Source organism: Toxorhynchites rutilus, chromosome 1, assembly GCF_029784135.1.
Source record: "Toxorhynchites rutilus septentrionalis strain SRP chromosome 1, ASM2978413v1, whole genome shotgun sequence".
NCBI classification, from domain to species: Eukaryota; Metazoa; Arthropoda; class Insecta; order Diptera; family Culicidae; genus Toxorhynchites; species Toxorhynchites rutilus.
In genome coordinates, this window is record NC_073744.1 from 150,988,459 (window position 1) to 151,001,395 (window position 12,937).

Below are 12,937 nucleotides of genomic sequence, written 5' to 3' on the forward strand. Positions count from 1 at the left end.
AGGGACTTTCCTGATTATTCAATTTTCACCAATTCTTAAATTGTTTCCAGATTGAAAGTACAGTAATTTACAATTAGTTCGACATTTAGCTAATTGGACGGACATGTAATGCGACTTATTTAGTTGGACATTTTTATAAACATAGAGATCCAAATTATGACCCCACATTGAAAGTCGACACTGTACCACTGTCATCGCAAATGTTCAATTACAGGTTAAAATCGCCTCCAATGCGACACTGAGTGGCGCTTCGGCACGTCGCATTGAATGTAATTTACTGTACAACATGTCACAAAGCTGGATGGGAAGAAATTTTCTAACTGTGAAAGCTGTGGCGAGTGGCAAACGCAATCGCTAAACAGGAAGGTTTAGCCGAACAAGATGGGGATATCGAGTGATAACAAAACAGTGTTTCTCTCTTTAGGTTGAAGATAATTTTGTGATCCTGAAAGGACACTTTTTAGCCTGCATGTGAATCCAACGAGCGAACAAATCGTAATGGATGTATATTTCTTCTTTCTTTCTTAGTTTTTAAGAGGCTTTAAACTTTGCAGTTCATTCGCCTCTAATTTTCATAATGTATATTTTTGCCATCGCTGCCTTTTAACGCTCATTCGTTCGTCTCGTTAGACTCGCCCCTTTGGCTGAGTCTGCCGATTTGTCTCTATCCTGTGAGTGTGTACCGCTAGAGTATAAAACACGCGGACCCCAAAAAAATATCTTATTTTCTTTCAAACCGTAAACCCGTGTGGTTGTACGGTATCGGCATCGTGGACGTAACAAAGGAGGACAAGTTAAGGAAAAGGCAAAGTCTCACTCGAACCGTGCAGGTCTCCAGTTCCCTGTTGGTCGCATTCACTGATTGCTCCGCAAGGGTAACTAGGCCGAACGGATTGGTGCCGGAGCACCAGTATACCTAACAGCGATTATAGAGTTTCGGCCGTCAGAGTGCTCGAGTTGGTTTGCATAGCTGCTCACGACAATCAGAAAACCCGCATCAAGAACAGAGCAGCTTCGGTTCGGCGCTCATCAAGGCAACAATTAGTTTCAGTGAGTGGCAAAGTGTTTCTCCGGCACGTCGCATTAAATGTAATTTACTGAACAACATGTCACAAGCTGGATGGGAAGAAATTTTCCAATTGTGAAAGCTGTGGCGAGTGGCAAACACAATAGCTAAACAGGAAGGTTTAACCGAACATATCGAACATAAGATGGAAATATCGAGTGATAACAAAAACACAACACCAAAGGTTCTTTTCAGAACCATCAACATATTCATAAAGAGTAAACAGTAAACTAATCCATTTTCAGGTAGATAGGTAGGTATTCACGTAGAGAAGAAAATAAAACAATATATTTAAAATATATATTTAACAAAAGCTGTCCCCTTTGTATAGTCCTACTTCACTCCGGTTATGTCCCCGACATAACGACATAACGACAAAACGACCCGTCTTTTTTCAACCTGGGCCATTGGGTTAGGGATCGAATTCTCCACGGAGAAAACAGAGATGGTGGTTTTTTCTAGGAAGCATAGACCAGCAAAAACCAAAGCTTCAACTTTTGGGTAAACCGATCACTCATGCTATGTCATTCAAGTATCTTGGGGTTTGGTTCGACTCCAAATGTACTTGGGGGGCCCATATTAGGTATCTGAGTAAAAAATGTCAACAAACAATAAACTTTCTCCGTACAATTACCGGCACCTGGTGGGGAGCCCATCCCGAAGATCTTATAATGTTGTATCGAACAACTATTCTCTCAGTGATGGAGTATGGCAGTTTCTGTTTTCATTCAGCTGCCAAAACACACCTCATTAAACTCGAGCGAATTCAGTATCTTTGTCTCCGTATCGCGTTGGGATGTATGCCCTCAACGCATATCATGAGTCTCGAGGTTTTGGCAGGCCTACTCCCACTAAAAGATCGCTTCAATTTATTATCTCTTCGGTTCCTCATCCGGTGTAAGGTTATGAACCCATTGGTGATCGGAAATTTTGAGCAGCTGATCGAGCTAAATTTTCATTCTGGATTCATGAGCTCATATCATGAATTCGTCTCCATGCAGGTTGATCCTTCTTCGTATATTCCCAACCGTGTTTGTTTTCCTGACTACATCAATTCCTCTGTACATTTTGATCTGTCCATGAAGCAGGGTATCCATGGAATTCCAGATTATCATCGATCGGGGATCGTTCCTACGATTTTCGAAGCAAAGTATGGGCGTGTCAATTGTGATAATATGTACTTTACTGATGGGTCCTCTATGAATGAGTCCACAGGATTCGGAGTGTTCAACGAATTTTTTAGCACCTCACACAGTCTTCAGAATCCTTGTAATAGCGCTGGCAGCTATATGGATAGCGTGGTCGTGTAAAGAATCCTTGCTCAGTGTATATTGCTGAATTGGCAGCGATACGCTGGGCGCTGGACAGCGTCGCCTCACGACCTGTTGAACACTATTACATTGTAATGGATAGTCTTAGCTCTGTCGAAGCTATCCGTTCAGTGAGGCCGGAAAAGCACTCGCCGTACTTCCTTGAGAGAATACGAGAAATTTTGAGTGCTTTATCCAGACGCTGTAATGTCATTACCTTTGTCTGGGTCCCTTTACATTGCTCAATTTCGGGTAATGAGAGGGCTGACTCATTAGCAAAGGTAGGTGCAATTGAAGGCGAAAATTATCAGCGTCAAATCGCCTTCAATGAATTTTATTCTTTAGTTCGTAAAAATACCATCGTTAACTGGCAACGCAAATGGAACGAAGATGAATTGGGCCGGTGGCTCCACTCAATTATCCCTAAGGTTAGCCTCAATCCGTGGTTCAAAAGTCTGGACTTGAGTCGGGACTTTATTCGCACCTTCTCCCGACTTATGTCCAATCACTGTTCGTTAGACGCGCTGCTTTTTCGTTTTAATCTTGTCGACAGCAATCTCTGCGGTTGTGGCCATGGTTACCACGACATCGAACACGTTGTTTGGTCGTGCGAGTTGTATCTTGTCGCCAGATCGAATTTAGAAAACTCCCTTCGGGCTGGAGGAAAGCAGTCCAATGTGCCAGTGAGAGATGTGTTGGCTCGGTTAGACCTTGATTACATGTCCCAAATATATGTTTTCCTTAAAGCTATCGATCTTCGAGTGTGATTGTTCATACATCCTTTTCCCCTCCTTTTCGTCCTTCGCGAGCTATCGGTTCCCTTCCTACTAACATTAGAATAAGTTAAATTGTAAATACATATTAGATGTAAGGATAGTTTTAAGAATTGAGTGTGAAGTGTCAGTGTGAATGAGAATGAGAATGTGAATGTGAATGTGAGTGCGAGTGTAAACACACATCTCCTTACATCCCATCCTTTTCCTAATGAAAATGTGTCACCCTTCTAAACTCGAGTCGACCGCGAGTAATCGGTTTCCTATTTCATTAGCCATAGAATTAAGGAAACAACACGTTGATATATGCTAGTTGAAATATAGTTAAGAGTTTGGCTCCATTAAACTTATGTAACTGAGCCTGTAAAAATAAACGGATTAATAAAAAAATAAATAAATCGAATGTGACCGATAAAAAAACGAATTAAATGATTTGAACGAAAGGTTATATGATGTTTCTTGGTGTATTTTATTAACGTAACTGACATGTTTGATCTCTTAAAAGTTAAACGTCAACTGAAAAAAGTAATATCAATTTGTCGTAAAGTAGAAAAAATGAAATATATAAAATCAATATTTATTGCTGTCTCCTTGTTAGAAAATACGTGCATGTGATTTTCAACATGGCTTAGTTTATAACAGCTTGGTCTCGTTCATAAATTTGAAAACAGCGATACGCCAGCTAACTTCAATGGAGCTGATTAATCGGCCTGTTTGGAATCGCGTTATTTTATCGTTGTCATTCAATCAAGGAGTATTCACATCGGTAATCTAAGTTTGAAACACAGCCATATTGCTTCCTTTATTCATGGATGTTTTTATTACTCTTCACCGATTTGTAGAACTCAATATTCATTATGCATATGAGTGATCGGATTTTACAATTTGATCGAAATCGACTTTTACACTCTTAAATTCGTTTGCCTTGTCGCGAAACAATGGTCAAAATAAGTCATCCGTATTTGTGGTTCAATTTACTCTCTATCTGATCGGCATAATTCCGGAAATAATTCTAAGTTGTTGAAATTTGAATGAAAATTATTATTCGATTTCGTTTGGATGCTAAATTTGTTTTGAATGTGTTTGAATGCTAAATTTTGCGTGTTTATTCCACCCGAAAAACCATTACTATTCTTGCTTCATAGAAATGGAACATGGAGACCAATGTTGTTTACGTCGAATTGCGTGGCAAGGTTTGCTCAATTCGATTGGACTTGAGCTTGAACAGAATGCAAAATTGCGCTTTTTCCATTCAACAGAATACAACCAACAATATGTGGGGACGAATACGATCGAACTACATTTTGTGTTTGAACAAACGCGCAATGTCATGACAATGCATTGCGCTTTGGCCAGGTTATAACTAAAGTTGTGTCGGCGTTGCTCATGATAGTGTCTCGCAAGTGAATGTATTATTCCTCGCACCGCTTTTGTTGATTGTGTAGTAAGAATTGCAGTCGTTCAATCTCTACCTTCGCGTATATGTCGACCATAAATTGTTGGCACAGCTTACGATATCTTGAATTGGCGTTTCTTGACCATGTCAAATCACCATATGATAAACATAAAAATCCTTCGAGCGCGCCCTCTGTTTGTTTCGTCGCATGTTCATAAATATTAAAGCAAAATGAGAAATGATGTTCATAATGAATTAAGTATCTGTGATTGGGTCTCGTTGTTCTAATGTTTATGCAAGAGATTTTTCGTTAAAGAAACCTTTCTGACTTGCACTGTAGTCACGCGTATTCTTGAGCTTGCCACTCCAGAATACATTCAAAGCGTATTGTTCGTCATAGAAATCTCAACTATTTACTGATAAAAATGACGCAAGTAGTACTACGTTGAGAAGGCAAACCTTGGGAATGTTAGTGCCATTGAAGAAGAACATAGCGAGGGTCGTATGAACGGTGTCTGTCAACGATGAATTCCAGATTATTGCTTTTTCTTCGCATTAAATTTCTCGTGTCACCGTGCTATCATGATTCCAGCAGCGCTTGTGCTTTGGATCTACACACGTGCTCTCCAGCTGATGTTTTATCAGGGTTGATGGCAATAGCGTGATTGTCATTTTGTAATTCGAGCGAATGTGAATTGAAGAATTTCGATGACTCATTGTGCTCATTCAAAAAGGCTTCCAGCTCGTCGGAGATGCTCGCTGCTTTAGATGAATTGATGTTACTTGTGTATTTGTAGATGGATGTTCAATGAAGCGGGCGTTACGCCATCAGTCATTGAACAACTTAAATAAATTCGTTCTGTTGAAAAAACGAACAACGGTTAAGTTATTAGAATATTTTTGACACAAAATCAATAAAATCGCAATTAAAAATAGGGAATTGGGGTCAAAATTTAAGGTTATATGTATGGTATGAAGTCAAATTTTTGAAAAAAAAATATCCAGATCTTTTTTTCTGCATAGAGCCACCCTATTCGGTATTAAATGTATGGTTATCGGTATCCTACCGGTATCATATATAGTTTACAACCTATTCTCATACCTACCAAGTATTTTGAGTATAATTTCATCAAAATCGGTCGAGCCGTTTCGGAGGAGTTCGGTAACAAACACCGTGACATGAGATTTATATATATATATAGATGGTGTGTTATTTGAGCAGAAATAGTCCGGACAATCATCAAATACTGTACTTTATTAAATACGAGTAATGAGAAGCCTCGTACATCGTACATTCAAATCCACACTCCACAACGAACTTCCTCAGAGCGCATTGCGATCGAGAAGAAGATTAATAATCGTTGTTACGATTTGATAAATTACACTGAATGGAACGAGATGCAGATTTTCGGACTCTGGTGGCGATTAACCAACGCTGCAAAACAATTATGCAAACGATAAATTATGTCCAGCTAGTAGTAAGCTCACCTCTTGGAATATCTCATGTCGACTTGAGATATTGTGTGGGTACTCACACCGAGTTTCTCTACCTCATTTTTATGAATGAACGACCGCAAAATGCGGCTCGGATTGGTTACGGCGGATAAGGTAGTGGCGAAAGATGCCTTCATTATTCAATTAATTTTGGTTTGCTCTTTTTTTTGCTGCACCAAAAGCTCACCCTGCGCACTGAAGCATCCGCACAATGACCACTGCTGGGTGACCCGTGGGTGGAGGGTCTGGTCAGTAAGTCAATATTATGAATGCAGTGTGAAAATTTCGGCAACTTCAGATCCTTTGCAGAGTCCGCTTTGAGTTCAGCATTCGCCGAATGGGCAAATGAAAGGATGCAGATAAGTAGGTGGAACATGGACAAATCGCAAGCGCTGGAAATAAATCAGAACATTCTTCCCAATTCGCAAAGTGTCTCTTTGTTCGTCCGGTAACTACTGTGCACCACAGAGAGATAGTAGCAAAAAGCGGTAAAGATCAAACAGGTAAATTCGTCATCACATTCCAGCGCTTTTTTCCGGCTTTTGAACAAGGTTGTAATGAATTGGCAAAATTCTCCGTCATCACTTCTGCCGCTTGAGATTTTCGGCTGATCAAAAAACAAGAAAAAAAAACAGAACAGGCTTGTGAGATTTGTTACGCCGTAAGCAAACGAAGCCAAGAAAGAGATAAAAACGAAAATCAAATTAATTAATTTCACCAGATCGTCATTTTTCAGTTATTGCCATCGGGTTTACCGCTGAGAAATCCCGTATTCACCTGTTATCAGTGTTGTCTGATCAAATATTGAGCGTAATTAAGTGAATCCCATTAGAAATCAATTTGTCTTCCGGCGAACCGCAGTATGGGATCCCAGCGGGTCGTACGGTCCGAAACGCTCCGGAGCGGATTGGAATCCCGTTGGGATTCGCGTAATTTATAGCCCTTCCAGGCTATAGGCGAGCAATAAAATAAAGGATCGCCTTTTTTCAGCACTTCAGAGAAGTCACCACCTAAGCCGAGAGTCCCTATCATATTCTTTTTTGTTTTCTAAAACCCGAGATGAACACGAGAAAACATCATTTATAGGTGCATTTCAGCGGACTGCGGCCGATTCCGGCGCTGATCGATTCGAGTGTTTGTTTTACGTTCGCACCCTTCTGGAAATGGGTCATCGGTACCTGTTCGATTCGAACGTGCAACTATTTGGCGCCTCCTTCTCTAACCCGAATGACTGACTGACTGACTGGCCGTTCATCGATCATACGCAGCTGGGCGTTGGAACGTCCCCTCCCGGAGCAGAATGGAATTCACGGGACATGGGAATTTATTGAGCGTGTAATGATTTTTATTCCATTCGCTCGGTTCAATGGGCGGAAATCTGTGGTGTCAAGTGCGCTTGTGCATGCTTCAAGGTACACATTGGTTTTTTTTCATTTTTTCGGGAGATACTCAGGATATAATTACCATATTCCCAGAATTATTTCGAATTAATTTGAATTTCAAGATAGTTTTTTTCATTTTCTTGACAGATAAAATGTTAATAGGGAAACTTTTATTTTTAGACGTAGTACTTATTGAGTCGTATTACTATTGACCCATTCCAGCGTGACGTGACAACGGTTTGACTCACTAAAAACAGTTTTTTTTCTCGTTTTTATGTATAAATCACACGATTTCCAAATGGTAAACGATTTTAAGGTGAAATTGAGAAAAATTTCCTACAATAATCTTCAGTTGTAGAATATTTTGCAGTTGAATTCGCTTGTTGCCAATTGAATATATTTGTGACGTGACAACATCTGTCTTTTTGCGGGTTCCGACTTTTGAACATTATTGTTGTATTTTCAGTCCCGTTCCAAAACATACAAATAAACTTTGTTCTATGATTTGAAAGATAAACGTAGATTCCTGTATACTCAGTTTTTCAAAATACTCGCAAGAACATGCATTTTGACGGCATGCATTTTGTGACGTGACAACGCGCTCTGTGCGAATAAACAGTCTCCACGAAGCGTTGTCACGTCACACAATCAATAAGTTGTATTAGATAAGAATTTCACCGTATTGTAGCAAGCGATATACTATTTTTTATGTTTTTTTTATTATTCTGAATACTTCTTACTTTCATCTGAGATCTCCCCTTCCCCTTCCAAAAGTCCATCCTATAGGGGAAAGTGGTCCTAACGAAAACGGGGGTCCTGAACCTACCATCCTTTGTATCTCAGGAACGGTGCTTCCTACTGAATTTTCAAAAGTGTCAAATGAAAGGTGTCATTCATTCTATCGTTTTAGCACCATTTTACGTTTTCATTCCTTCAAAAATAGAGAAGAAATATATTCGACCTGTGTGCAAAATGAGTTCTATGTTCTTTTAGATTGTGAAACATTGCGAAACAAGGCAATTTTAATTGTTTATGGTATGTTCATCAAAATAAGCTATATAAATTGATTCTACCTGTTACCTGTAATACACGGTACTTTTTTATTTGGGAAAAGTCGGGGTGGTCTTAAACCGACCACTCTGGCGCTCGCCATCAATGGCTAGCACAATCCTGGTTCATCGAGTGGCGCTCACTACAGGGGAAACGCATTTGATTTTGCTATCAGAAACTTTTGATAAACTCTTTGTATGCATCCGTGCACATACCAGTGCAAGGGCATTTATGTTTGCGTGTTGAAGATGACTTTGACTTTGAAGTTGACTTTGACCATTGATCGTTGATCGGTGATGTTTACGCGTGCATTTGTATGTGCACTTTCTTTGTATAACTCCACACACGTCGCTTCTGAGGCTAAGTTCTTTCCACTCAAACATTATCTCCCTCTCACTTAAATCCTATCTCTCACTATCAAACATTATTATTTTTTCATTCGTCTTCACGCACCCATCGATATATGCCAACATTACCATTCACGATTGTATTGTGGGCTTTCATGCCATTCCCGGTCCTTTATATCCGTTTTTAACGAACCGGAAATCACCATCCTTGATTCCAAAATGGGATCGGAATACGATATTCGACTTCCGCCATTAGCAAACCGGAAGTTGAAATGAGATTATATCTTATATTATGGAATCTACGCTCATATATTGTTGTTAAAACATAGGAGAAATATCATTTGTATGTTTTGAAACGGAACTGTAATTAATTAAATTAATCATTAATGTTTAACAGTCCGAAACAGCATAAAGTGTTGCAAAGGTTTTGCCACGACACAAAAATATTTGACTGACAACAAGCCAATCTAACTAGAAAATTTTCTTAATTTTACTATAACATCGTTCAATTTTATGTGTGCTTTATTCATGAAAACGTTAAAATTTTGTAGTGAGTCAAAATGTTGTTACGTCACATTGGAATGGATCGTATGCTTTTCGGAGACAGTTGATACTTCTCTATTTGTGGACCGATCTTAACCAAATTTTGTGAGTTTTTGACCATCATTGTGTGCTCAGAGAAACCTAAGTATAAAAATGCTCGAACCTATGTTCATCTGATAAACTAAAAAAATGCTCTATTTTTGTGACGTGACAACGCTTTAAATACCTGTTTTTCAAATGCTTGTTTCTCATAAATTACAAAATGAAATGTAGGTTTACCCACGGCTCTTCAAACAAGCATTTAATCACCCATTCAATGGTACAGTGAGGGTCAAAATAAAGTGTCCAAATTATTTTTTGCCCATTTCTTTCATTTTTCTGGTTAAAATTCAACTAAAACACATCGTAATCATGTTTTAAAATATTATTTATTATGTTCTTTTCAAGTTTTGTTAATGTTGCGCTGGTAAAGAAGAAAGTTTTTCTGATAAAAAAACAGTCAATATTCAAAAAAAAAAAAAAAAACAGGGGCAAAATAAAGTGTCCAGATCAGTACAGCTTCAAATAAATCAAATTGAAGGCAAACAAGAACGATTTAATAATGGGTATGGCCTCCTTTAGCCTTCAACACCTCCTGCAAGCGCTTCGGCATACTTTCAACAAGGTTGTGCGAGTGTTGTTGGTCGAGTTCTTCCCACGCGCGCTCCAGGGCATCAACATAAGTATTTTTATTTGTCACACCAGTCTTATAAATCCGAGCATCGAGGATGGCCCACACATTTTCGATGGGGTTCAGATCAGGACTTTGTGGGAGCCATTCAAGGGCTTTGATGTGGCAGGAACGGAAAAATGACTTCGTCAGCTTGGCCGTATGCTTCGGATCGTTATCCTGCTGGAAAACGAAGCGCGCTTCGAGGCCCGTCTTGATGAGGGATATGGTGGTCTTGTGGCTCCTCACCCGACTTGCGCCACACGCGATCCCGCTTCTTCCGGTTGAACAGTTCGAATTTGGATTCGTCGGTCCACAACACTGTTTTCCAGTATTCGAGCGGTTTATCGGCGTGTTGAGCCGCTTAGCCTTATTCACCTGGCTGATGAAAGGCCTTCTCACTGCGATCTTGCTATGGTACTCCTTCGCTTGGATGCGGCGACGGACAGTACGACGCGATACCGAAAGTTGGAGCTCTTCCTGTATCTGCCGGATCGTAATTTTTGGGTTTTTCTCCACCTCACGAATGATTTTCATGTCCGTTCTGGCATCTGTCTTGGGCTTCCGTTCTCTTCCCGGGCGATCCACCACCGATCCGAACGTTTTCATCTTCTTCATGATTTTTGATACCGCTGTCTTGCTGATTTCGTAGTGCTTGGCCACTTCCCGGTGCGTTTGGCCGTTATTGACATCACGAACAACCAGTTTCCGGATGGATAACGGAATGGAACCGGAAATTTTTGCGTTCTCCATATTTTACAACTTATTCGAATGTTGACACCTGTTTGAATGCTCCAGAGCCAAGCCAGTTGTTTATGAAACGTCAAAATACACAAAACAAACAAATTCGAGGGGCCTTATCGAAATTATATCGATTTTCGTGTTGGACACATTATTTTGCCCCTGTTTTTTTGGAATATTAACTGTTTCTATCAGAAAAACTTTCTTTTTTACCAGCGTAACATTAACAAAACTTGAAAAGAACATAGTAAATAATATTTTAAAAATGATTCCGATCTGTTTTCGTTGAATTTTAATCAGAAAAATTAAACTAATGGAAAAAAATAATTTAGAAACCTAAAATATTTTAAATATAATGATGTAGTTTTTAAAACTCGCCTTTCTCAAGGTTTGGTGCATAAAAATTAAATTTGTTACAAAAAATGTATGATATAGCTAGTGCTTATTCAAGTAACGTTTTCAATTTTCAATTTGAATTTCCTCCTAAAACTAGATTTGATATTTGGTTCTCTGGTTCCTCATGGAATGGGTCTATTAGTTATATTACTACAGGGAATCTTCGATATAACGTACATTTTACTTTCGAAATTGTACGTTATATCGGAGTGTAATAAAGAACTCAGGAACATAGCTTATATTACTTTTTTGTGTTAATGTTTGGGTAAGATAAGTAAATAATGATGAAAAAGTTCAACAAGAAGATGAAGCCAACATTTCTCGTGATCAAAACATGATTAAAACTTGATTCATTTAGAATCCGAAATCATAAAACCGATTGTATCTGGGGGGTTGAAGATACAAACAATGTTTTTATATAAAAATATAGATACTACTTTGTTCTTCCAGAAAAAATACTGTAAAAATTATTCCTTGACAGTTTTGATGAATTTTCATGCTTTTCTTCGGATACCCTTCATCAAAGTTTGGACTCTTTGTTGGTCAATCTTCAGCGGCCATTTTATTCCATGATCTCTTCATGTCTGCAGCATCCCGAGTCACTTTGGCATAAATTTAGCAATTCTGCTTCACAATTGCCCAATATTATTCGATTGGGCGAATTGGCGGCAATTGGGAGGATTGAGGTCTTTTTCAATGTAATCGATCCGAATGACACGGAGGACAACTGAGGCACCCCTTGACTATAGTGGCAATTTACCAAATCAGGCCAAAACTTCACTGGACATTTCTGCAGCCATTCGTCCCTTGCCAAATCATGAACTTCCTGGCAAATTTATCAGTGAAAACGAAATTACATTTGCTGGGAATGTCTCGTCTAGCAGTGCCCTTCTAGAATTCCAGGTCTGGGAGCTGTCCAACATCCATTTTCACGTATATTCCGCCATCCATCAGCATGCATCCTTAGTACTTCGTTAAAACCTTGTTGTACAACCTTCGAGGTGCATGTGGTCTTTTGGCCTTCACATTTTGATTCAGCGTCCTGTTTGTTTGCTTGCAGGCACAGAAATTACGATAACCTTCTTGCATATGGATTCTCCGGATATGGACTTTGGTCAATGTTGTGTTTGTGGCGATGTCGTAATCCGAAGGTTTGCGTTGATTGTCTCAATACCTTCCAATCGTATGTTCCACTCTTCTGATCAATCAGAACAACACTTGCAGGTTCACGAAAACGTTTCAGTACATTATATACCGTCGATTTAGCCACATTTAGCGATTGCGTGATTTGAGTACCTAACAAACAATTTGGTGTCAAAATATTTGAGATATGCCTACTACGACCGTTGGTGTGAAATGAACTGGAATTCCGGATTCTAACTGAGTTAAACCTTAAGGGTAAACAGATAATTGCCTCATTCAGAACGCACAATATACTGATAAATTGTTTTTATGGGGTATCCAATGCTCTAATTAAAATTCGGGAACCTATACCCAGACCATCAAGCAGTGGCGTCGATCGGATGCACGATTTTAGGTGGCGCAGAATAAACCGAATTTAAATGAAGAAATTGGATGAATATGATTTCCGACGAGGGGGTGCGATTGCAAATCGAATCTTCCGCCCCGGGTGCGACACAGACTCTTCGCTGGATGCAAATGTTTGTACTTTTCTGGCGGAAGAAGGGGGTGCAAATCAACTCTCCCGCCCCGGGTGCAAAAGCTTCACT

The 12,937-nt window shown here is 39.4% G+C and overlaps 1 protein-coding gene across 1 annotated transcript; it reads right to left on the minus strand.

The window, feature by feature from the left end:
• Window positions 1-9,956: 9,956 nt before the first annotated feature.
• On the minus strand, window positions 9,957-10,823 carry LOC129761515 (uncharacterized). The gene has a single exon (XM_055759240.1). It carries the CDS (start codon window positions 10,821-10,823, stop codon window positions 9,957-9,959), a length of 867 nt encoding a protein of 288 aa, XP_055615215.1.
• Between the last annotated feature and the right edge of the window lie 2,114 nt (window positions 10,824-12,937).